Genomic DNA, 27,494 nt, shown 5'->3' with positions numbered 1-27,494 from the left:
AAGGATCAATGCTGAGATCCCTATCGTTTGTAATTTGTATATATGTTTCAGATGAAACTGCAGGTGGTATGATTAAGTTGGCAAATGACACAAAATTGTTGGACCTGTGGATAGCGAGGAATATTGTCCAAGGATACAACAAAATCAGTTGGAAAGTTGCGTGGAGAAATGGCAGATGGAGTTCAATCTGTACAAGTATGAGGAGATATATTTAGGGAGGTCAAGTACAAGAGCCAAGTGTAGACTAAATGGCAGGATCCTTAGGAGCATTGACATAGAGGATTGTAAGCCCGTAGCTCCCTGAAAGTGGCAAGATAAGTATATAAGACAGTAAAGGCGGCAATGCCATGCTGCCTTCATTGGTTGAGCATGGAGTACAAAAGTTGGCAGGTCATGTTGCAACTACATACAATTTTAATTAGGCCACATTTGGAGTATTGTGTGAAGTTCTGGTTGCTACACTATAAGAAGGATGTAGAGGCTTTGGAATGGGTGCAAAAGAGATTTTTTAATTGGATAATGCCTGAATTGGAATGAAATAGCTATAAAGGAGAAGTTAAACAAGCTTTGAATTGTTTTCGTCAGTGTCACATGTTGAAGGATGACCTGATAGAAGTATATAAAATTATGGAGGGCATGGATAGGACAGATAGTTGGGAGTCTTTTGCCCAGGGTGGAATTGTCAAATACTAGGAATCGTAGACTTAAGATGAGAAGGGGCAAGTTCAAAGATGTGCAAAGCAAATTATTCTTACACAGATGGTAGTAAGTACTTGGAACATGTTGCCCGGGAAGGTGGTAGAAGCAGACACAATAGAAGCATTTAAGAGGCATGATAGACACATCAGGAAGGGAATAGAAGGATACGGACCACGTGCAAGTAGACAGGATTAGTTTAGAATTGCATCATGATCAGTGCAGACATGGTGGGCTGGAGGGTCTGTTCCTGTGCTGTACTGTTCTATGTTCTAAAGCATAAAATGAATACACAACAGTTAAATGTAGACCACTGAATTTGTATTATTTTATTTTTCTAGCTATGTAATACCAAGTATGAAAATGCATTAATGTAATCCTGGTTTTGTCACTTGAGTCTCAATAAACAAAGCATTGTAATGGCTCATTCTCACACTTGTCATTATGCAATTCCTTAGGGCTACTTCTAAAATCACAATAAAGGCTGAGCAACTTTGATTCGTCAATGTTCTGTACAGATCAAGAGGGGAGGTTCTTTAATTGTGCAACAAACTTTCATCCTATCACTTTGAGTATTTCCTCCAAGCTTGGGTATTAAGATTTTCTCACATGAATAACCTGCAACTCCTTTTAAAATGTCATACATAAGACACACAAGTAAAATTACATCTGACACATTAAATTCTGTTAATTGCTCTCAACAAACTGATCACACTTAAACTTCTATATGTACACATCATGGCATATTAATTTAAGCGTACATTTATAAAATAAAAGAAAATTCATTTAACCTGTACTGTTGGGGGTTGGTGTCTGATGGTTACCCATCGCAGTAACAGCAGATCCCACAGCCAATGTTGATGGACGCTGCTCTGCTTTGCATAACTGAGCAGGCTCTGTATAAAAAAAATTATCAAAACACTGCATTACAAAGTCCTCCTAAACAATAAAAAATATCTTGTAGAATGGTTGGAATAGATTCAGAAGAAAGTGCAGCATGTACTTTTGTGATGAGTCCAGTTTTCAAATAGTATACACTGTATTAATACATTTACAACACATCCTGTTTATTTTAAAATGTAACACAAAATTCCAACTTAAAAATAAAACAGGATCTCTTCTAATAATAACTATCAATTTCTTCATTCAATTGAATTAGCAATGCAGGCAATACTTTGTTCACTAAATACAAATACCTTTGGGTTGCAAGTTTAACAAATTGTTTGAGCAAATTACTTTTAATTACATGATAAATGCTTATCACTCAGAGATAACATCTTTGCCACTGAAAATTAATTATTACAATTCAGAAATTTTTCTTTCAGGATTTCTTCCTTGTTTGAAATTTTGGAATTTTTTGAAGTTATCATTTTTGTCATTAGGTTGAATTGGGTGTGCAGAGATTCTCATCAATACACTTAGAAAATCTTTTATCTGAACATCCAAAAGGGTTTTTGAGGATTTTTTTTCTCATTAACAAGGTTGTTTGGCGAGCAACGTTCTTACTTAGAAATTTGCTCCTCCGGTAAGATTTTTTACAATTTCACCATTAAATGGTCACCTGTTTTAAAAACCGACATAATCAGGATGAGGTTTCCTTGGCCATGTTTGAACTAACCGTCAGTTTCCAGCTTTGATCCCCATGGCACTGTAATGGCTATAAGATTATAACCATAAACCTCAATTTGAGCCATTAATTAATTTAATTTATTCTGAATGCTTTACACTTTCAAGTAAAGACTATTAAATTTGCCAATTTATCTTTTGTCCCTATTTGCCACCTTTTTAATTCTTGTATATTCTATCCCTTCCTGACCTAGTCTGGGTATGATTTTCAAAACAGATGCCCAGCAATGCACCAATCTGCAAACCTAGATTTCCCTCATCCTCAATCCTCCCCCATCTAATTAATAACAATATAAAATATCATCTTCAGACATTTAGTACAGTTCATGTGAAAGGTGGCTTTAAACTTTCAGGATAGAAGATAATAATTAACCTGATCTGCAATTGCCAAAATTTGTCACAAGGACATGACCAGAGTGAAGTATTGAAGGATGCTCAAGTGTGACTCAGAATCCAGGATAAATTTAATAATTTTTCAAAATGGTAATAACATCTTCAAAGAGTGATTAAAAATGTGCCACTTAGTACTAAAATTTTAATTACTATCATCAATCACTGTCAGCAAATACAAATTTCTTTTTCATGGCATAGGCGATGACCTACTGGTATTGGCGATGACCTACTGGCATTATCACTGCACTACTAATCCAGGAACTCAGGTAATGTTCTGAGTACTCAGGTTCAAATCCCACCATGGCAAATGATGGCATGTAAATTTAATTAAACAATCTGGAATTAAGTATCTACTGATAACCAGGAAACATTGTCAAAAAAAACCCCACCTTGCTCAGGAATGTCCTTCAGGGAAGGAAATCTGCTATCCTCACATTATTTAGCCTACATGTGACTTCACATAGCACAGCAATGTGATTGACTCTCATCCTCCCTCTGAAATGGCCTAGCAAGCCACTCAAATTGTACTAATTGCTACGAAGACTTAAAAAAGAAATGAAACCAGATGGATCACCCAGCATCAATCTCAGCACTAGAAAAGACAACAGCAGAAACAGCCTGTCACAGTCACAAAGCTTACAGCACAGAAACAGACCCTTCTGTCCAACTTGTCCATGCCGACCAGATATCCCAACCTAATCTAGTCCCATTTGCCAGCACCCAGCACACACATCCATCCAACCCTTCCTATTCATATACCCACCCAAATGTCTTTTAAATGTTCTAATTGTACCAGCCTCCACCACTTGCTCTCACAGCTCATTCCATACACTTACCACCCTCTGCATGAAAAAGTTGCCCCTTCGGTCCCTTTTATATCTTGCCCTCTCACCCTAAACCCTATGTCCTCTAGTTCTGAACTCCCCACCCCAGGAAAGAGATTTTGTCTATTTATCCTATCCATGCCCCTCATAATTTTATAAACCTCTATAAGGTCACCCCTCGGCCTCTGACGCTCCAGGAAAACAGTCCCAGCCTATTCAACCTCTCCCCATAGCTCAAATCCTCCAACTCTGGCAACATCCTTTTAAATCTTTTCTGAACCCTTTCAAGTTTCACAATACCCTTTCGATAGGAGGGAGACCTGAATTGTACTTTTTCCTTCTTTAGTCCTCTGAGAAAGTAGAGGCATTGGTGCTTTCTTGACTGTAGCGTCGATGTAGGTGGACAAGGATGGATCATTGGCAATATTGAAGCTCTCAATCACCTCCACCTCAGCACCACTGATACAGACAAGGACATGTCCTCCACCCCAGTGACCAGCTCCATTATTTTGTTGATATTGAGAGAGAGATTGTTGTCTTTCCCACCATGCCACTATGATGTCTATTCCTTTCCTGCACTCAGTCTCATGATTGTTTGACATCCAACACACTATGCTGACATCATCAGCAAATGTGTAAATGGAGTTGGAGCTGAATTTGGCCACAGTTGAGAGTCTATGAAGAGCATAGTAAGGTGTTGAGTACACATCCTTGCAGGGTACCAGTGTTGAGGATTACTGTGGAGGAGGTGTTGTCGCCTATCTTTACAGTCTGTAGGTCAGGAAGCCGAGGATCCATGCAGAGAATGAAGCAAAGTTCTAGGTCTCAGAGTTTGGGAACAAACTTTTTTTGGAATTTATTGCATTAAAGGTAAAGCTCAAGTCAATAAATAGGAATCTGACATCCTCAGTGTTAAGCAACATTTGGGAGCAAGCACTAAGGGTGACAAAAACAAAATATACTCTGGGTAAGGGATTTCACTGTCCACCACCAAAAGTAACAGTATAGCAGCATGACTGATGGAACTGGTTGGGTCCTCTAGACTGCATCTGGGACAGGTGTTGAGGGAATCAACACAAGGGAAAAACACACTTGACATCATCCTTATCAATCTCTCAGCTACAGATGCATCTGTCCGTGACAATATCGGTAAGAGTAACCTCTGCATAATTATTGTGGAGACGAAGTTCTGCCTTCACATTCAAAATTCTCTCCATCGTGTTATGTGACACTATCACCATGCTAAATTGTATAAAATTTGAACAGATCAAAAACCTCAAGACTGGGCATCCATGAGGCACTGTGGGCGATCAACAACAGCAGAATTGTATTCCAGCACAATCTGGAATCTCATGGGCCAGCATATCCCCAACTCATTCATTACCATCAAGTCAGGAGATCAACCCTGAATCAAAAGGAGTACAAGACGTCACGCCAAGAGTGGCATTGGCCATACCTATAAATGAGGTATCAACCTGGTGAAGCTACTAAACAGGACTTCTTTCTGCCAAACAGCATAAGCAGCAAATGATAGGCTGAGCTAATCAATGGATCTAAGCTCAGCGGTCCTGACACACCCAGTCTTGAATCGTGCTGGACAATTAAATAACTCACAGGAGAAGGCATCTTCACAAATATCTCCATCCTCAATGATGGAGGAGCCCATAAATGAAAAAGATAAGGCTGAAGCATTCACAGTGACTTTCAGTCAGAAGTGCCAAATGGATGATCCATCTCGGCCTCCACCAGCCTCTTAGATGTCGGTCTTCAGCCAATTCGATTCGCTTGATATAATAACAAGATACAGTGCTGGACAAAGGCTACGGACCCTGACAACATTCTGACAAGAGTACTGAAGACTTGCACTCCAGAACTTGCTGTTCCCCTAGCCAAGCTCTTTCAGTACAGTTACAACACTGGCATCAACCCAACAACGTGGAAGGTCGCCCTGCTATGTCCTGTACAGGTCAGGACAAATCTAACCCAGCCAATTAGTGACTCTACTTTCATCAGTAAAGTAATGGTAAGTGTTATCCAATAGTGCTATCAAGCAGCACCTGCTCAGTGACCTCATTACAGCTGTGGTTAAAACATGAACAAAAGAGCTGAATTCCAGAAGTGTGGCGAGAGTGACAGCCCTTGGCATCAAGGCCACATTCGAATGAGTATTTAAGGAGCCCTCGCAAAATTAGAATCAGTGGAAATGAGGGTGCAAACTTTACACAGGTTGGAATCACACCTGACGCATAGAAGACGGTCATAGTTGGAAGTTAGTCATCTCAGCTCTAGGACATCTCTGCAGAAGATCTTCAGGGTGGTCACCTAGGTCCCACCATCTTCAACTGCTTCATCGATGACCTTCCCTCTATCAGAAGGTCAAAAGTCAGGATCTTCACTAATGATTGCACTAATATCACAAATGGTGCTGAACACCACAGATATTGAAGTAATCCAAGTTCAAACGCAAAAAGATCTGGACAATATCCAGGCTTGGGTTGGAAAGCAATATTTACATCACACAAATGCCCACCTCCAATAAAAGATAATCTAATCATTGCCCTTGACATTCAATGGTGTTACCATCACTGAATCAACATCCTTAGGGTTACCATTGACCAACAACTCAATGCACTTGTCACATAAACACAGTGGCTACCACAACAGGTCAGAGATTAGGAAGATTGCAGCAAGTAACTCACATATGGGGCAACTTTTTCATGCAGAAGGTGGTACTTGTATGGAATGAGCTGCCAGAAGATGAGGTGGAGGCTGGTACAATTGCAACATTTAAAAGGCATTTGGATGGGTATATGAATAGGAAGGGTTTGGAAGGATATGGGCCAGGTGCTGGCAGGTGGGACTAGATTATGTTGGGATATCTGGTCGGCATGGACAAGTTGAAGCAAAGGGTCTGTTTCCATGCTGTACATCTCTATGATTCTATCCTGTCTCCCCAAAGCTTGTCCACTAGCTACAAGGCACAAGTCAAGAGTGTGATGGAATATTCCTTACTTGTCTGGATGGGTGCAACGCCAACAACACAAGAAGCTTGACACCATCTAGGACAAAGCAGCCTTTGATAGGCACTACATCCACAAACATCCACTCTCTCCACCAGTGACGCCCAATAGTTGCAGTGTGTACTAAGATGCACTGCAGAAATTCAAAGATCCTTAGACAGCACCTTCCAAACCCATGATCACTTCCATTTAAAAAGGACAAGTCAGCAAATATATGGAAGCACCACAACCTGCAAGTTCCCCTCCACGCCCACTCTCGATTCTGACTTTGAAACATATCGCCGATCCTTCACCTCGGTGGGTCAAAATATTGGAATTCTTTCTGCAAGGGCATTGTGGATCAAACTACCGTATGTGGACTGCAGCAGCTCAAGGCAGCAACTCATCATCACCTTCTCAAGGGCAACTAGGGGCGGCTACTAAATACTGGCCTAGCTAGTAATGACCACATTCCACAAGTATATACAAAGCAAATCATTGCAAGTATAAATATTTTAAAATTTGTTTCCTCTTTTTTTTATAAAATTTGTATAATATGAACAAATAGTGCAAACCTTATTACATAATACATGATTCCACTATCTTCGCCTCCCTCACCAACCAAATAAGTAACATGTACCTGCTGGCTTGCTTCAAAACAGGACGGACAGACTCAACAGCAAATGTTGGATAAAGTTTGCATAATTTTAAGATTAATGCTTAACTACAGAACAACTTTTGCCATTAAAATCCCAAAGACTGCAATGGTAATCATAGGGCCACCTAGATCTCTTTTTCATATGACAAAAATACTGCTGCCAATACACTTTAATATACTAGCGGAGATAATCACATACCTGGTGGTAAAACAGTTTGGGTAGGCATAGTGCTAATTACTGTTGGCTCCAGAGGATTAGACTGAAAAACCCCATCGACCGGGTTGATAGTACTCTAAGGTTAGAAAAAGTGTGATTTTAAAACAGCTCCGTGCTATCATTACAGGAATAATGAAAGAATGCAAAACACAGAAACAGATCCAGATGGAAGTCGGCTTAGACCTGAGGTAAAGAAAGCTGAGGAAAAAAAAACTTAAAAACTAATGAACAGAAGAAGAAAGATAACCTTAAGCAACTGTATTCCAATGTGGCTACTATTTTCACAACAGCAATCAATGGAATTCAATGTTAATAAACATCAGCTGTTATCATTTTGAATATCATGCAAATACATATCCGCTGGTTTAGAGCACTCAGTATTTGAAGAATGTTATTTACTATCAATCTGATTTCAAATATTAAAGATTGATACATGACATACTCAATAAACACGTATAATTTCTCAAAATTATACAAGTTTTTTTGCAGATTTTCATTAAACAACATTTAATTCTAAATGTACGAAAACATCAACAAACTCAAATTTATATAAAAAGGATTAAAAAAAAAGCCTGAACATTTTCATAGACTCCCTTCAGTGTGGAAACAGGCCCTTCAGCCCAACAGGTCCACACTGACTCTCTGAAGTGTTAATGCACCCAGACCCCATTCCCCTCCTTTATTAGTCTACATTTACACCTGACTAATTCACTCAAACTACATATCACTGAACAACTATGGACAATTTAGGATGGCCAATTCACCCATCTTTGGATTGTGGGAGGAAACCGGAGGATCCGGAGAAAACCCACGCAGACACGGGAAGAATGTGCAAACTCCACACAGTCGCCAGAGGCTGGAATTGAACTTGTGCCCCTGCACTGTGAGGCAGTGTTAACCACTGAACCACCGTGCTAGATACAACACAGTGTATGTTTGGAACTCAATTACAATGTTAATGAGTCAACAGCCAAACAGCAATCTCAAAATTATATATAGTTGTAATATGATATCTAAATTTGGGTATATTAATTTTGAGTGGTGCTATTAGTGCAGTCTACTACTCATGATTACAGCATAGTGTAAAAAAATGTTTAACATGTATCAAAACAATTTATTGCCAAAAATCTATTCAACATTAAAAAATGGATGGCAAAAATAAATGGGTATTACCATGTAATGGATATTAGAAGAACACAAATACCACAGCTTTTCTTGGGTAGTATAATTTCCTGTTCATTTTAAATCAACTTCTTTTACAGTCAATTTAAAGTTTAAGGGCATACTATACAAAAAAAGCATGTATTCATTGTATTTAAAAAGTACATATTTCAATTAGCATTTCATACTGATATTAAATGAAAGCCGATACACAATGAACTAAAATGATAGAATATCAGTCATCAAGGCTTATCATACAGCACATAAGAGTATTATTGAAATGTAAATGTATTACAGTTTTCAAATAACATGGTATTCAAAAATATACCAGCAGACAGATTTTTTTTTGAGAAGAGTAAAAAAGCTGAATAGCATCTAGTCCTACAATCAGGAGAAGGGATGCCAAGCAAATATCAAGCACTGAAGAAATTCCAGGAGCTGAATAGAGAACTAAAAATTCCATCTGCATGATTGATTTTCATAAAGATCAGACCCATTTCAGAGTTTAAAGTTCTATAACCCAGCATCTACCTACAAATCACAAGTTCCTGCTTTTCTGTAAATTGCAGTCCAGCAACTGGTTAAGGTCATATTGAAATTCAACAGTAAATCTCAAAATAAAGCTTGTGTTATTACTATAATCCAAAAATTTGGGATATAATGGAAAGTAGAAACATTCAACAATTTTAGTTTAAGGCATCATTTCAATCTTCTGTAAAGGGTGGTCTTTGTGTGGTCAATTACACAACAAAGAATATTAATATGCCTGTGATTTGTAATGGTCTTACATTTAACATTCACCATAGATGCCAGGCTGGAGAAAATATAAAGGCAATGAAGCCATCGATAGAGAGAAAATGTAAATCACAGTAAATCAGTAGTTAAATATGCACTACTGAAAACACAGGATTTCCCCCTCAACTGCATTTTGGGTCAATTGATTTTGTAAATGCCAAGTACAATAGAAAAAGGAAGAGAGCAACAACATATCATACTAGTTTACAAACTTACTATAAGTCCATTTGCGTGCTTCTCCTCATTACTTTGGTCCTTAAATTTTGGAAAGAAGAGATTTTTCAAGATACCATTAAACAACAGGTCAAAGTCTGAAATATCCCATTTAACGTTTTGGTAATTAATACTGTACTTAGTACTAAAAATATCCAAAATTCAAAATCATCACCATTTCAATGACTATCTTTAATTCAACTGGGCAAAGATTTTTGTTTGAGTCTGATCAGTATTTGACAACATGGAAAAATGATTAAATTACGATTTAACTATTTTTGTTTGCGTCATAAGTCATATTCTATGTCATGCCAAAATATGGGTTTCAAGGAGGGTACATTTTTGTCCACATTTTATTTTACCAAACAAACCAATGAAACCACATTGCCCTTACAACTGAAATTTGGAGCTCAATAGCACAAAGGTATAATGGATCTGGACTGATCCACCAAACAGCAAGATCATGTCCTCAGCCATGTAATCATGGTAGAATACCAAGAAATGCTGGGTTAGAGTAGTGCTGGAAAAGTACAGCAGGTCAGGCAGCATCCCAGGAGCAGGAAAATCTACGATTCGGGCAAAAGCCCTTCGTCAGGAAAAGGGCTTTTGCCTGAAACTTTGATTTTCCTGTTCTTGGGATGCTGCCTGATCTGCTGTGCGTTTCCAGCACCACTCTAATCTTGACTCTAATCTCCAGCATCTGCAGTACCCACTTGCATCTACCAAGAAATACTGATGAGTTCCCCAGAGGAAGGAAGGAGGAAAGATCTAAATGATCCATCACCTTACTACATTGATCATGTGCTGAGGTAAAGCATAGGCTGAATGTAGAATTTAGTCCATCAACTAATAACAGTTGTGTAACAGTATTCAAAGTAGAAAGAAGAAACTAAACTTTTATTTCTAACTACCAATCCCATCAATATTAGTTGTGTGGCTGGAGCATGAATTCTCTTTCACTGTTGCTAAACTGTCTACATTATGCTGCAAGATGTTTTGGGAAACAAGGATATGAACACTACAAAAGGAGATGGGACAGTTCTTTTCATGTTCAACTGTGAAGTATAACATTCTGCACATCGTTGCCCACACAGTGAACATTCTGGCATGTGAGACGTCACATCTAGGCAATCAGCTGTGGCAAATGCGGTTTCAAAAAGCATAACCAACTGAATTAAAATTGCAATTTCTCAGTGTTTTCACACCATTTCCCTGACTTTTGTTTTATCCCTCAATGAGCATTGAGTTTTAATGATCTAATTTTGTTTTGGTAGCAACTGATTTACAAAGAAGAACCTGCTACCTCTGGTTTTAGGGGATAAACAGAGGCACTATAGGTAAATGCCAAGCAAAGGAAAGCGGAGTTTAAAGTTTGAATATCTACCCTACCAACTGGAGTGGTTGAACACAAGCCTGCAGTGTTGATAAAAGAAGTTGCTGCAGTATTTGATTCTCACACAGAAATGCAGCCTAATTTGCATGGAATCCATGTTTACTGTTGACCCTTGTAGTGTAACAAAATTATTAGGACTAGAAATCTTATTAAACATGACGAGATTCATAAATACATTTTTAATGCAATACATTACTTGTCCTGACTGGTATTATTTTGGAATGACTTTTCCTGTTCTCAAACCTGAGGCTGGTCCGAGCTTTTAGACTTGCAACCTTATTATGTGCTCTACTGCTGCCCAAATAGAAGGTAATGCCACATGTCCAGCCACATCTGACACCCTGCCAATCAGGAGGAGGGGGAGAAAGGTCAAAACCCTGCAGCCAACTCAGAAGCTCCACAAAGTAATGGCCTGAGCCCACCTCAGAGGCAGCTCTGGCAAACAAGATAGGGGGTCATCATGCAAAAGACACCACCAGGCAGCAGCCATGATGTGCCCAGGACTAAGCAATGGTCTCAGCAAATGGTCTGGAACCCTGTGAGTAAAGTTCTCCTCAATGCCTACAGTGATACCCCAGATTAAAATGACTGAGGATCCATTTCAGGAGGTACTCAAAAGGAGAAGTTATATTTTTGTTCTATTTACTCTTAACAGTTATTTCATTTACCAATGTACGAAGTTAACCATTTAAAATGCAGGTGTATTTCAACTTAGAGAATGGAACCTGGCTCCAATTTTTAACATAGTCTCCCTAAAGTTAAGGGAGGATACCCTACATTGAAATGAATACAGAATAAAAAAGAATTTTGAATTGGATCTGTACATTCATGTATGTATTGAAAAGAATGTAAAAAGTATTCAGCAATACAGCACAAGTACAAAGCGAGTAAAAGCAATAAATTGCAGGGGGTAACAGAAGAAAATGGTTAGTCATTAGAATATAACACTTCAAAGTCAAAGTCAATCTGTAATGAATGAAGACAAAGAAATAAACGTTTGCAAAAAATTACTAATAAAGCTTAAGAGGCCAAAGGATGAAAAAAGGGTGACGCAATAAAAAAAAGCTTTCCAAATCCAAAAGCCTCATTACACAAATAAACAAAGTCTGACTAAATAATGTTAAAGAATGAAATTTAAGTTTCTTTTAAATTTACAATTATTTTTCTTTGGTGATTCCATTGGAAACCATGAGAATTCAGTTCCCAAATAATTCATTAAAAGAATGATCCAACAATTTTAAATTAAACAACATTTACAATACGAAGTGGGAGGTAAGTATAAGAAAATGAAAGATCACATATGTGAATTAAACTATGAAAAGCAGTAGACTGAATTAATAGCACAGAATTCCACATATCAACAGCTCATGGTCACTGCCAGAAACATATTTCTTATCTCAGAGGGCAGCTTGCCTTCAGTTGCGCAATACATCTACAAAATAGCCTAAAATAATCAAACATGCAGTGCACTAAAATTGAAGTTTTTCATTTGGGATCAATGTCGTCTCCAAACCTGAACCTGTTGGCCATGCAACAGTCCATCAAGTGCTTTGCACCTAATTATTATAGCTGCACACATCTTCATGGTGAAGTGATCGTTACTGTTAACCAAGCCCAGAATCAAAGAAATAGTAGACAACAGGAAATTAACAAATGAGAGCCAACTTAATAAGATGGAATTAATGCCTAAGATCACGTATCAGCTTCTGAGCCCAAATCCATATCAGTACTTGTCAGATCGGCACCCAATTTGCTGCTTCCTTTCATGATCTCCTCACTCACCATCCCTCTTGCAGCCTCCTTTTCACCACCTCTCTCCCAGCAGTAGTTCATGCAGTGAGCCAGGAGCAAGACAATGAGCAGCAATTGGGAGGGACGCAAGAGGGAGATAGTGCAAGTAGGAAAGGCAGCAGGCTTGCAGGAAGGCTACAAAGTTGCAGTGAAAGGCAGGGTAGTGAGGAACGAGTGAGCAAGAGTTAAGTTGAAAGATGTTGATATTAGGTGTCAGTAAGACATTTTTGGGGTCCATTAATACTAATTCAAATGCATGGGTTTTGTAGCATCATTGAAGGACGGTTGATTTCAAAGACAACTGTTATTTTAGTACACATGGGCAAGGTTTGTTAAAAGTTTTAGATTCCTTGTCCAGACATCCAAAATAATCTTAAGAATATTTGTAGTAATATCTCATGGGACATTTTAAGTCACACATACTTCCAAAGACTACCTCTCGCCATTTGAATTTTCTATATATTTCGAGCAACAGCTTATTCTTAAAATTATGAATTGCTTTCTTTTACAATTCATAGATTACTAACCTACAAAAAATGTTTAGGTGGGTTAAATGTAACTAATTCTCCAAAAACTACTGCAGCAGTGATTCTTCTTCCTGGGATTCCATTCTCTTAGTTTCCCAATTTTCACTTTCTATCTTCAACATTCACTTAATTTTCAGAGATACTGGCTCACTGTCCCAATCCCAGTTCCCAACAGCCAACTTTTCTTCAAATTCTGAGAGACACTTTACCTCTACCTGGTTGATTGTTGATATGAAGAAATTGTTACTCAATATACAAAGCAGTTTTAAGTAAATAAACCACTCAAATAGCTGAAAAAAGTTGCCTTGTCACATTTTCTACCAGTTCAGAAGGCAAGCTGCCTTAGCTCTTATTATTTTGAGCCTGGAAAATTTCAACAATTAAGCCTGGATTTATCTTGAGCCACTGCCACTAAAACAACTTCTGTCAAATTATACAGAGACACATTCTCCCAGTGTCTGCATGGGTTTCCTCTGGGCACTGGAGTTTTCTCCCACAGTCCAAATATGTGCAGGTTAAGTGGAGTGGCTATGATAAATTTCCCATGATGTCCATTAGCCATAAATGACAAGGTAGGGGTATATGTCTGGGGTGGGTCAGTGTGGATTCAATAGGCCAAATGGCCTGCTTCACATTGTGGGGATTTTAAGATACTATTCTATAAAAATTCAAAAATCAAAAAACTAACAAATGCCTCTTTCATTAAAATTATGTAGTCATTACAATACTGAACGAAATGTGGAGGCTGAGTTCAAATGCTACCATGCTAAATTAACAGAGTTCAGGAAATCTGGTATTTTATGAACCAGCATATTACTGAGTAATGGTGGAGGGTATTACTTTTCCTTTCACTGCCTCTATATCTATGGCAACTTCTTAAAAAATAGATTTTTTTTGTTTCTATTAGTGGTGCATGTAACCTTGATATTGACATAAAATTAATCTGCGCAAGAATAGAAAACATAATACATGGACCATTATCTGGAACCCAAAATGGAACGAAAAAAGGAAGAAAAGTACTTATATGGAGTCAAGAACATCTGTCGGGCATCCAAAAGCATTTACAGCCAATTAAGTATTTCTGGAGTCAAGTCACTGTTATAATGTAGAATAAAATGTATAAACGTATGATCCTAAACACAGCCAGTATGTCAATTCATAGTCACATCAGATTTACTGCAATCCACTTGATCTTTATTTGAAGAAAAAAAATTTGTGGGCAAAACAGAATTGCACTAAGATTATTTAATGGGCTTTGTAATTTATCACATCTTGAATTCAGCTATGCAATAAGTTCTGAAGAAGGGTCACTAGGCTTGAAACATTTCTCTCCACAGACGCTGTAAAACCTCCTGAGTTTCTGCAGCAATGTTGATTTTTGTTTTATATCTCCAGCATCTCCGGTTATTTGTTTTAAATATATATTTTATTGTTATTAGTATATATCATATGAAATTTGCATATTTTAAGAAATCAATGAAAAAGACTGAGAAGAAACGTTAGTATTAAAATATTAGATGATCTAAATCCATTTAGAAACTTGACTGCTGTTTTGATGAACAAAATACACAAATTCTATAATATTTAAACTGAATTTGTAAAAGCAATTTTTGAAACCAGTAAAGAATCAGAATTAATTTAGTACCAAGCAACAAATATCCCCAAGTTCTTACTTCGAAGTTATCTTCACAGAGCTGTTATGCTAAATAATTTTACAATACTACTTTAATAAATTATTAAAGACATTTCAAATAAATATCCTTAGCATACATGGCTAGATGTCAAAATACAGTACACAGTTAATGATGTGCTTAGCTGCTACCTTACCTTGGCAATCTGCAGTAACACTATACAGTGCTTTATTGATTCAACCATGCTCTGAAAAAACAAAAATAATGCAGAAGCTGCAATGTTCACAGATATTTCATTCACAATTTAATACCACATATTTTCTATACTAAATTAGCTTTAATTACTGGAAGTATTAATAAAACACACTAATGCACTTACATTTGTTACTTCTTTGAGGTTTTCAACTTTCTACAATGAAGAGAGAAAATGATAAATAAGAAGCAACATGTTTAACATTCTTTTATTATTGTCAGGTATCATTTACAGTAAAGATGTCTAAAAATAGCCAATAAACAATTAATTTAAATAGTAGATTTCCAGAATAAGCAATAAGTTGTTAAATAGAATACTTCAGTGTTATTTAGCCAAGTTCTACTAACTTAAAAATAAACTATTATTTTTCATGAGCAACTATATGAGCATTGTAGCCATTGGGCAAGTCTGTTGATCATAGACTATAAAGTGAACTTGGACCCTTTTGGAGTCAGTATGACTCTGAACCAACAAAAGGTGTTGAATGAATTTCAACATTGAGGAGCACATTGGTGAAGTTTGAATGAAGTTGAGATGAGCAAATGGGATGCCCTGATTCTTTAATGTTTCGGTTTTCTCTTGCAGGTGAAAGTTAAGTCAAAGGACATGGAGTTGGGAGATCCTAAGCAAATCAGCCACCTGAGAAGGAGGGGCCCGAGAGAGTTCAGTATTGCATCATTGCCCAGCATAATCCACTAATGTATAAAATCTCACATTGGAAATTGTTGTTCTCAACGAGATTCAGGGTCACAAGCTAATAAGCACAGCACAGATCCACCTAAGCAGCTAGCAGCAAGTTTGACAGTGACAAATGCAGTCATTATCACAGGCGAGGCTCATTCAGAACCCCAGGCTGATGACATGATAGTTGCAACAGCTGCAAGAGATGAAGAGACATCAAATATAATTTCCAGAGAGCTAACTGCAGATGATGGAGAAGTCCATCCAGGCCGTGAATATGGTTATGTCTTGGAGGAGTATGCATGCATGTAGAAATCAGCCACTCTGACTGAGCACAGCAGACCCTGATCCAGAATAGCTTACCATTCATTACACACCACTACTTTGTCCATGAGTACCAATGTTCAGTTGAACGAGAGAAACAGGTGCTTGGATTCTCCACCACAAATTTGCCCTTTTCAGGATAGAGAGAGATACATATGCCTTGCAAAGAAGAAACTGATTTTCTGATTTTGTGGGCTCCTCAGCTCCACTGTCACTGACTCCAATGCTTCAAGCAGCCATGACTAAGGGATAGGCTCTGCACCTGGACAGCAAGGGGATCTTTAACAAGATCATCTCAAGCTATGGGGCAAAGTGATCATCAGTCATGGATGCCCACCAACACCAATGATTCTCAGCTCACTCTATGCCACAGCTTAGTAATATGAGATCACCTCCCAGAAAAGGCTGAACTCTTCACGGATACTGGTACTCAGATACTTAGAGATATTTGAGCACAGGATCATACAATCTTCCCTCAAGTTATTTCTGAAAAATATCACAAATAGAATGAAATGATAGTAAGAATTTATGTATAAAAATCTTATTTAATATACAAGTAACATAAGAACACATGAATTAGGAGTAAAAGTCAGTCATTAGGGTTGCTCAGCTGTGCTGAGTTAGCTGGTCTCAGAAATTTATATGGAAACTACGATTGCCTTAATCTTCCTTGGATAAAGGAGTGAAAAAAATTATCTAAACCACTCACTTCTAATCATTAGGATATTTAATCATTAGGATTATCAGATGATCCACACTATCTAAACTAACAAATGAGGATTGGTTAAGGTGCTGAGAGTACCTACAGTTTTTAAAAGATAATCTAGAATGGAGTCAAACAAAGCAAACAGTTACAGCAGATGTGATGAACTCAGAGTTATGGAAATTATGGCCATCAGTTACATGCAGTGAGAATTAAATACGAGCCTGTTTCATGAAACTGCACACACATTTAAATGCATTGTTTAGTTTTAATGAATCACTTTTAAAAAACTTAGTTCAAAACAACAACATGTTGTACATATCGAGTCATGGAGATGTACAGCACGGAAACAGACCCTTCGGTCTAACTTGTCCATACCGATTAGATGTCCCAACCCAATCTAGTCCCACCTGCCAGCACCCGGCCAATGTCCCTCCAAACCCTTCCTATTCATACACCCATCCAGATGCCTTTTAAATGTTGCAATTGTACTAGCCTCCCCACGTCCTCTGGCAGCTCATTCCAAATACACACCTCCCTCTGTGTGAAAAAGTTGCCCCTTAAGTCTTTTTCATATCCTTCCCCTCTCACCCTAAACCTATGCCTCTTAGCTGGGAAAAGACCTTGTCTATTTACCCTATCCATGCCTCTCATGATTTTCTAGACCTCTATACTGTCACCTCTCAACCTCCAATGCTCCAGGGACAACCACTCCAGACTATTCAACTTCTCCCGAGAGCTCAAATCCTCCAACCCTGGCAACATCCTTGTAAATATTTTCAGAATTCTTTCAAATTTTACAACATCCTTCTGATACGAAGGAGACCAGAACTGCATGATTTATTCCAACAGTGGCCTAACCAATGTCTTGCGCAGCCTCAACATGACCTCAACTCCTGTACTCAATACTCTGACCAATAAAAGGAAAGCATACCAAACACCTTCTTCACTATCCTATCTACCTGCGACTCCACTTTCAAGGAGCTATGAACCTGCACTCCAAGGTCTCTTTGTTCAGCAACTCTCCCTAGGACCTTACCATTAAGTGTAAAAGTCCTGCTAAGATTGGCTTTCCCAAAATGCAGCACCTCGCATTTATCCGAATTAAACTCCATCTGCCACTTCTCAGCCCATTGCCCATCTGGTCAAGATCCCACTGTAATCTGAGCTAACCTTCTTCGCTGTCCACTACACCTCCAATTTTGGTCTCATATGCAAACTTACTAACTATACCTCCTATGTTCATATCCAAATCATTTATATAAATGACAAAAAGTAGTAGACCAGCACCAATCATTGTGGCACTCCACTGGTCACAGGCCTCCAGTCTGAAAAACATTCCTCCACCACCATCCTGTCGTCTACCTTTGAACCAGTTTTGTATCCAAATGGCTAGTTCTCCCTATATTCCGTGAGATCTAACCTTGCTAATCAGTGTCCCATGGGGAACCTTGTCGAATGCCTTATTGAAGTCCATATAGATCACATCTACTGCCCTGCCCTCATCAATCCTCTTTATTACTTCTTCAAAAAACGCAATCAAGTTTGTGAGACATGATTTCCCACACAGAAAGCCATTTTGACTATCCCTAATCAGTCCTTGCCTTTCCAAATACATGTACATCCTGTCCCTCGGGATTCCCTCCAACAACTTACCCACCACCAACGTCAGGCTCATCAGTCTAGAGTTCCCTCGCTTGTCCTTACCACTTTTCTTAAATAGTGGCACCATGTTATCCAACCTCCAGTCTTCCAGCACCTCACCTGTGACTATCGATGATACAAATATCTCAGCAAGAGGCCCAGCAATCAATTCCCTCGCATCGCACAGAGTTCAGGGGTACACCTGATCAGTTCCTGGGGATTTATCCAGTTTCATGCATGTCAGGACATCCAGCACTTGCTCCTCTGTAATCTGGACATTTTGCAAGATGTCACTAACTACTGCCCTACATCGTCTGTCTTCCATGTCCTTTTCCACAGTAAACAAGGATGCAAAATACGCGTTTATAATCTCCCCCATCTCCTGTGGCTCCACACAAAGGCTGCCTTGCTGATCTTTGAGGGACCCTATTCTCTCCCTAGTTACCCTTTTCCCGTTAGTATATTTGTAAAAACCCTTTGGATTCTTCTTAACTCTATTTGCCAAAGCTATCTCATGTCCCCTTTTTGCCCTCCTGATTTCCCTCTGAAGTATACTACTTTGTTGTTGTGGTTCTGTTCACCGAGCTGGGAGTTTTTGTCACAAACGTTTCGTCCCCTTTCTAGGTGACATCCTCAATGCTCGGGAGCCTCCTGTGAAGCGCTTCTGTCATGTTTCCTTCGGCATTTACAGTGGCTTGTCTCTGCCACTTCCGGTTGTCAGTTGCTGTCCGCTGCAGTGGCCGGTGTATTGGGCCCAGGTCGATGTATTTGTTGATAGAATCGGTGGATGAGTGCCATGCCTCTAGGAATTCCCTGGCTGTTCTCTGTTTGGCTTGCGCTATAATAGTAGTGTTGTCCCAGTCGAATTCATGTTGTTTGTCGTCTGTGCGTGTGGCTACTAAGGACAGCTGGTCGTGTCGTTTCGTGGCTAGTTGGTGTTCGTGGATGCGGGTTGTTAGCTGTCTTCATGTTTGTCCTATGTAGTGTTTTGTGCAGTCCTTGCATGGGATTTTGTACACTACGTTGGTTTTGCTCATGCTGGGTATCGGGTCCTTTGTTCTGGTGAGTTGTTGTCTGAGGGTGGCTGTTGGTTTGTGTGCTGTTATGAGTCCTAGTGGTCGCAGCAGTCTGGCTGTCAGTTCGGAAATGCTCCTGATGTATGGTAGTGTGGCTAGTCCTTAGGGTTTTGGCATGTCCTCGTTCCATTGACTTTCCCTTAGGCATCTGTTGATGAAATTGCGTGGGTATCAGTTTTTGGTGAATACCTTGTATAGGTGTTCTTCTTCCTCTTTTTGCAGTTCTGGTGTACTGCAGTGTGTTGTGGCCCTTTTGAATAGTTCCTGATGCAACTTCGTTTGTGTGTGTTGGGGTGGTTGCTTTCATAGTTCAGGACTTAGTCTGTGTGTGTAGCTTTTCTGTATACCTTCGTGCTGAATTTTCCGTTTGGTGTTCTCTGTACCATCACGTCTAGGAATGGGAGCTGGTTGTCCTTTTCTTCCTCTCTCATGAATCGGATTCCTGTGAGTGTGGTGTTGATGATCCGGTGTGTGTTCTCTATTTGTGTTTTTAATGATTACAAAGGTGTCGTCCACATATCTGAGTTTGGGTTGTATTTGCGGTAAGATTGTTTGTTCTAACCTTTGCAGTACTGCTTCTGCTTCGAGTCGAGAGATCGGTGAGCCCATGGGTGTTCCGTTGATTTGTTCGTATATCTGGTTGTTGAATGTGAAGTGTGTTGTGAAGCACAGGTCCAGTAGTTTAAGTATGCCGTCTTTGTTGGTAGGTTCAACGTCCTGTTGTCTGTTCTGTATGTCCAGCAGGTTGGATATTGTTTCTCTGGCTAGGGTTTTGTCGATAGAGGTGAACAGTGCCATTACATTGAATGAGACCATGAAACTCCCAGCTCGGACAACAGAACCACAACAACGAGCACCCGAGCTACAAATCTTCTCCCAAACTTTGAATACTTCTACTTCCTTTGTACTCTTCTAAGGATTCACTCGATCTATCCTGTCTATACGTCACATATGCTTCCTTCTTTTTCTTAACCAAACCCTCCATTTCTCTAGTCAGGCAGCATTCCCTACACCAACCAGCCTTTCCTTTCACCCTAACAGGAATATACTTTCTCTGGATCTAGTTATCTAATTTCTGAAGGGTTCCCATTTTCTAGCCATCTCTTTACCTGCACACATCTGCCCTATATCAGTTTTTCAGAGTTCTTGCCGGATACTATCAAAAGTAGCCTTTCTCCAATTTTGAACTTCAACTTTTAGATAGAAAACGTCAGATCCTATCACGATTTTAAAACTAATAGAATTATGGTTTCTGGTTCCAAAGTGCTCCCCCACTGACACCTCAGGTCACCTGCCCTGCCTTAGTTCCCAAGAGTAGGTCATGTTTTGCACCTTCTCTAGTATGTACATCCACATATTGAAGCAGAAAATTTTCTTGTACACACTTAATAAATTCCTCTCCATCTAAACCAGTAACACGATGGCGGTTCCAGTCTATACGTAGAAAGTTAAAATCCCCTACCATAACCACCCTATTATTCTTGCAGATAACAGGAATCTTCTTACGAATTTGTTTCTCAATTTCCTGCTGACTATTAGAGGGTCTATAATACAATCCTAATAAGGTGATCATCCCTTTCTTATTTCTCCTTTCCACCCAAATAACGTCCCTTGATTTATTTCTGGGAATATCCTCCCTCAGTACAGCTGTAATGCTATCCCTTATCAAAAACGTCACTCCCCCTCCTCTCCTGCTTTCCTTTCTGTCCTTCCTGTAGCATTTGTATCCTGGAATATTAAGCTATCAGTCCTGTCCATCCCTGAGCCACGTGTCAGTCATTGCTATGATATCCCAGTCCCACGTTTCTCACCTATTTCTCGCCTATCATAAACTGCCTACTAACATACCCATAAAAATAAATTTATTCTCCTTTTGAATTGCTTAACATTACGTTTAATTTCTCTCAAATGAATCTTAATCTAGATGAACAAGCTGGAAATCATTCGCTAAAGCAACTTAAGGTATATCTGATTTCTGAATTTTACTTTTACAAAAGTATATGTTGTATAAGATATTGTAGCTACGTAGGTCACTCATTTAATTAAAACATCATGCACTAATTAAAATGGAATAGCACAGATACTTACCTTTCTCTGTTCATCATCGCTGCAAGTTTTGATTTTTTCATCAAATAACTGATAGTAAAAAAAAACAATTTTAATAGAAATTCACAAATTTTCTTTCCCTTAACAATACAAACGCAGTGATCCCCAATTAATGATCTGTGCAAGTTAACTCAGCTAAGATCACATCCTAATACACAAGTTTACCTGGGACCATATGTACTGAGTTATAATGTTCACAAAGTACTGTCAAAATAATTGGTTTGCACTAAAAGCAATGTAAATGCTGAAAATCTGAAATATGAACAGATAAAGTGTTGATGGATCTCAGCAGATCTGGAAGCTTAAATGGAGAGAGAAACGGTTAACATTTTAATTCTGGATCAATGGTGCTGGTAGAGCACAGCAGTTCAGGCAGCATCCAAAGTGCAGCGAAATCGACGTTTCAGGCAAAAGCCCTTCATCAGTTAACATTTTAAGTCTAATATCCACAAATGCCACCAGATCTTTATTATTTCTGATAGCTATGTACAAGTTAATCACAAAAATTCAGAAGTAACAGAATTTGTTTGCATCTACGTGCTGCTACAATTATACTTTCTGCCAAGATTTTTAAATTAAACTAGAATAAATGCTGAAAATAAGAAATCCCAAGAGCAAAGGATAATCAGTCATGCATGTTAATTACCCTTTTCTAATTTAAGGAAAAAGATCCTTTCTCAGTTAGTTCTCATCTATACAAACTAACTTCATGTTGCCTTATTTTATTACTTTTCCATTCCAAACCTATACAGTTAGGATACAAACTACCTATATAACATGGTCAAACACTAATTACATCTACTGTCAGTCGTACCTCCAATTCCAGGAAAGCAATTAAAGCATGACCAATTTACTTAAGCAGTTTCCATTTCAAGGGCTGAAATAGGAATTAATTATGTAAAAGCTCAAGCTTGAATTTCTTTTTAAACATACAGCTAACAGTATGCCATACAGCAAGCTTTTGTAAATACTGGAGGCTGTATAGATGGCAAAGGGCTGGAATTTAATGATCAGGCAATTGAAAAGGAGGATCTCAATGCCAAATAAAGAGTTAGCAAGGACACCTGGATTAAACTGATGTGAGTTGGCGAGAAGGTAAGTCATTGAAGGTATCTGGCCAAAAATGACAAAAATCAGAGTTTACAGGTTGAAAATAGCTATGGAAGTGCAAGACATACACACAATGTTTGTGCATTCTGTGTAGATCTCAGTGCAGCACAAGGTGCTTGTTAGTCCTGAACGTAGGTTTGGAATAGATTTTTAAAAATTGTTGAGCATGTCACATGGTTGACCTACAATAACTTTTAGTTCACATGAAAATGTTATTGCTCAGTGACTTGAGAACATTCAATGCTTTGGCTCACACCAATTACCAAAATGATTTTAGATTTATTTTACAAGGCATTGTGAGTAGTCATCAGTCTTAAAATCCAGAAGCCTGAGCTAACAACCTGAAGGTGAAAGATAAATTCCCTAGCTGCTGTTTGGAATTTTAAACTGAGTTAATTAAATGTAATTAGATAGAATCTGAAATCAAGGGAAAGCTAACATTAACATTGCTGTCTGCAAAAATCCGAATTAGGAAAGAATTCTATCTGTCTTTACCTGATCGGGCCCAATGGTTTCCTCTACTGTGTGTGTAAACAAATTTTGATGATAATAAGCACACAACATGACTCCAAACTCATGGTAATGTGGTTAATTTTTAACTGCATTTAAAATAGCCTATGAATCTACTCCAATTGTATGGAAACTGCAGTCCACACAGAACTGAGGAGATCATTCATCAAAATTTTCTGAGCAATTAGAGGAGGTTAACAAATGTTGGCCTTGCCAGCGACACAAACATAGTGTAAATAATTTTTTCAAAAGACACTGACTGAGCCAACTTTACACAGTAAATAACTAAAATTTTAATGTCCAAAATAAGGATTTGAACAAAATTTTAACATTCGAGAATGCAGTTCATTAAAAACATGAACACACTGGAATGCTCTTTTGTGTACTTCACTGTCTTCACAGCATCAAAAACTTCAATCAATTTGAAAATTCTGCGATTCAGAATTTTGCTACTTAACTTACAACTCAGATAAATTTAGACTGTATATTCTCACCACATGCATTATAGCTAATTTCCTAAATAGTATTCGTAACATATTTCATTTTCAAATATCCCTGCACTCTCTGAAAAAAAATGTTCATGACGAATACTGTAGGTTTTTGTACTCTAAATCTTTCCATCTGCATCCCTTTCTATTCCTTTTCTTTCTTTCCTTGAAAGAAACTAGAGATGGATTGAAAAGTTGATTTTTAACAAGTACCAAAACAGACAAAACAAAATCAGGAACTGATATAAAACCAGGTTCAAAGAGAGCAAGATGTCCTTTTCCCTTTTACTTGCTTGAGTCTCCTGCACACGTCAGTGAGTATTTCATGTCTCCTTAAATAATCCCATCAAAATCCTTTGCTGAGCTAATACCCGATCACATTCACAAACACATCAATGCCAAAAACAATTAAAAATTAAAACAGCCAGTCAATGAATAAAAAATGTAACTTCCAACAAAAGCACGATTTACTCAAAGATCCCTGTTATGTTGAAATCTGTGAAACCTTTCGGTGGGTAAACATATTCCATTTTAATTTTTCTAAAAGTCTTCCTTGCTGTCTGATCTTCTAGGCAAAACTACTAGGCAAGCATCTGCATTTACCCCAATATTTGCCATACTAGTTCAAAGTGAAATATTTGCCATCAATATGAAAGATTATGTAATGTTGGGAGTCAAAATGAACCTTTCACTGTCCACTCATATTCCAAACCAACACACATTAAACACAAAGACCTTAAGTAGAATAATAATGTTAAGTGCTTTCTACAGTACCGACCATTGTTCTTGAATTGAACCACTTATGTACACTTGCATGGATAAACGTACCTATCGCCCTCCCTGTCCTTGTTCAATTTTTCTCATGCCTTCTAACTCTGCTCTCCCTGCTGAATTTTCCACTTAACCTTTCATAATGTCATAGAGATGTACAGCTTGGAAACACCCTTCAGTCCAACTTGTCCATGCTGACCAAATATCTCAACCCAATCACGCCCCACCTGCCAGCACCCGGCTCATAACCCTTCCTATTCATGTACCAATCCAAATGCCTTTTAAATATTGCTGTCGTACTGGCCTCCACCATTTCCTCTGGCACCTCCATACATGTATCATCCTCTGCGTGAAAAAGTTGCCCCTTAGGTCTCTTTTACATCTTTTCCATCTCACCCAAAACCTATGTCCTCTAGTTCTGGACTCCCTGACCCCAGGGAAAAAATCTTGTTTATTTATTCTATCCATGCCCCTCATGATTTTATAAACCTCTATAAGGCCACCCCTCAGCCTCCGAGCTCCAGAGAAAACAGCCCAGCCCATTCAACCTCTCCCTATAGCTCAAATCCTCCAACCCTGGCAACACCCTTGTAAATCTTTCCTGAATCTTCACAACATCTTTCCGATAGGAAGGAGACCAGAATTGCAGGCAATACTCCAACAGTGGCCTAAGCCATGGCTCTATTCCTGATGAAGGGTTTTTGCCCGAAACTTCGATTTTCCTGCTCCTCAGATACTGCCTGACCTGCTTTGCTTTTCCAGCACCACTCTAATCTTGACTCTGGTTTCCAGCATCTGAAATCCTTGTTTTTACTTAAGCTTTGTCCTGCATAGCCACAACATGACCTCCCAACTCCTGTACTCAATACTCTAACCAATAAAAGGAAAGTATAACAAATGCCTTCTTCACTATCCTATCTAATTGCCACTCCACTTTCAAAGAGCTATGAACCTGCACTCAAAGGTCTCTGTTCAGCAACACTCCCTTGGACAATACCATTAAGTGTCTTAAGTCCTGCTAAGATTTGCTTTCATGCAAATGCAGCACCTTGCATTCATCTAAATTAAACTCCATCTGCCACTTATCAGCCCATTGGCCCATCTGATCAAGATCCCATTGCAATCTGAGGTAACCTTCTTCACTGTCACTACACCTCCAACTTTGGTGTCATCTGCAAACTTACTAACTCTACCTCATGCTCACATCCAAATCATTTATATAAATGACTAAACTTTCACTTTGAATACATAATCCTGCACGTAAAGAACCAATGTACCTCCTTAAAAACTTATGAATTTGTGCTTCAAATACCTTTCCCTTACCCAGCTTCATGTGAAGACTGCACTCTCTCTCAATGTTACTGAATAACACATCTGTAGAACTCTTCTGTAGTTCATCATTTCCAAATAGGAACTGCAGCTTAGATATCTACCCAAGGTTTTTCAGTGTGGGGGATCTACCGATAAGCTGATTGACGAGTCATAATTCTTTTGCATTCTCTTTTAAGAGGCAACAAGACATGTTCTCATTAAAATTAGTTTATCTATTGGGTTCAATGCTGAGAAATCCCTTTATGAGCACTTTGAAATTTAAATTGCACTATGCTGCAGCAGATCACTACAAAGGCAAAGTCAAATCCAGTCTGGCCAAGTACAAACCTGTCAATCTAATTGCAATGAGATGTGTTGTGAACAGTGCTTTGAGTGGCAGACCAATAGTTTCTGGCAGACACTCAGCTCCATCCTTTCAGGTCACAGGCCAAGTATTCCGACAAGAGCATCTTATCTAACCCCCAAAAAGCCTTTCCTTACTCTCTAAGGGGCACAATGGAATACCTTCCACTTGCCTAGATGAATGTAGCAACAACTACCCCTAAGAAGCTCCTTCAGGACAAAGCAGTAACCCACTCACCACCCTAAAGCATTCACCCCATTACTCTCCACACAGGTTGCAGCGTGTACTATCTACAAGATACAGTAATTTATTAAGTTTCCTTTAGGAGCATCTAACAAACCTGCAATCTCCACCACTTATAAGGACAAGGTCAGCAGACTTGAGGAAACATCACCATGTGTAAGTTCCCTTGAAGTCACATAGCATCCCAACTCAAAAACGCATCTCTGTTCTTTTACCATAGAGTCAGATTAAGGGAACTCACTTCCTAACAGCACTAGGGGAGTACGCTCATTACATCACAGCAGTAGTTAAAGAAGGTATTCCATCAATCTGTGAAGGGCAATTAGGAATTGGTCATAAATGCAGCCTTTTCCAGTGATACCCACTTCTTGTAAATAAGTTGCAATAAAAGCTTGGATAAAATCAAAATTAGTAGTGTCAAGGCCCAGAGAACAAAAGTACTGATGTTACCAAGTAAGTGGATAAGCAGCACGAGCATGGCATTAACCTCAATCGACAAAGGAGTAGGCCATTCTGCCCTTCGAGCCTGCACCACCATTCAATATGATCACGACTGATCATCCTTAATCAGTATCCTGTTCCTGCCTTATCTCCATAACCCTTGATTCCACTGTGCTTGAGAGCTCTATCCAACTCTTTCTTAAATGAAACCAGAGACTGGGCCTCCACTGCCCTCTGGGGCAGAGCATTCCACACACCCACCACTCTCTGGGTGAAGAAGTTTCTCCTCATCTCTGTCCTAAATCATCTACCCCGTATTTTTAAGCTGCGTCCTCTGGTTCAGCACTCACCCATCAGCAGAAACAGGTTTCCTGCCTCCAGAGTCAATCCTTTAATAATCTTATATGTCTCAATCAGATCCCCTCTGTCTTCTAAACTCAAGGATATACAAGCCCAATCGCTCCAGTCTTTCAGTGTAAGGTAGTCCCGCCATTCCAGGAATTGACCTCGTGAACCTACGTTGTACTCCCTCAATAGCCAGAATA

The 27,494-nt window shown here is 38.8% G+C and overlaps 1 protein-coding gene across 3 annotated transcripts in view; it reads right to left on the bottom strand.

The window, feature by feature from the left end:
• Nucleotides 1-27,494, bottom strand: part of osbpl9 (oxysterol binding protein-like 9) — a 227,033-nt gene that overhangs the window by 57,766 nt on the left and 141,773 nt on the right. For 2 of the 3 annotated variants that reach the window (XM_060830452.1, XM_060830454.1), the window contains 6 exons: nt 21,694-21,741; nt 15,304-15,333; nt 15,121-15,171; nt 9,586-9,624; nt 7,396-7,489; nt 1,488-1,592 (listed from right to left, as the gene is read on the bottom strand). In XM_060830452.1, the coding sequence (XP_060686435.1) occupies nt 1,488-1,592; nt 7,396-7,489; nt 9,586-9,624; nt 15,121-15,171; nt 15,304-15,333; nt 21,694-21,741 (367 nt within the window). The remainder of the gene's footprint in view (nt 1-1,487; nt 1,593-7,395; nt 7,490-9,585; nt 9,625-15,120; nt 15,172-15,303; nt 15,334-21,693; nt 21,742-27,494) is intronic. The other variant, XM_060830453.1, reaches the window with a different exon arrangement.

The sequence above is a fragment of the Hemiscyllium ocellatum genome, chromosome 9, assembly GCF_020745735.1.
Source record: "Hemiscyllium ocellatum isolate sHemOce1 chromosome 9, sHemOce1.pat.X.cur, whole genome shotgun sequence".
NCBI classification, from domain to species: Eukaryota; Metazoa; Chordata; class Chondrichthyes; order Orectolobiformes; family Hemiscylliidae; genus Hemiscyllium; species Hemiscyllium ocellatum.
The sequence above is the reverse complement of the archived record's forward strand: the minus strand, read 5'-3'. Positions and strand labels throughout refer to the sequence as shown.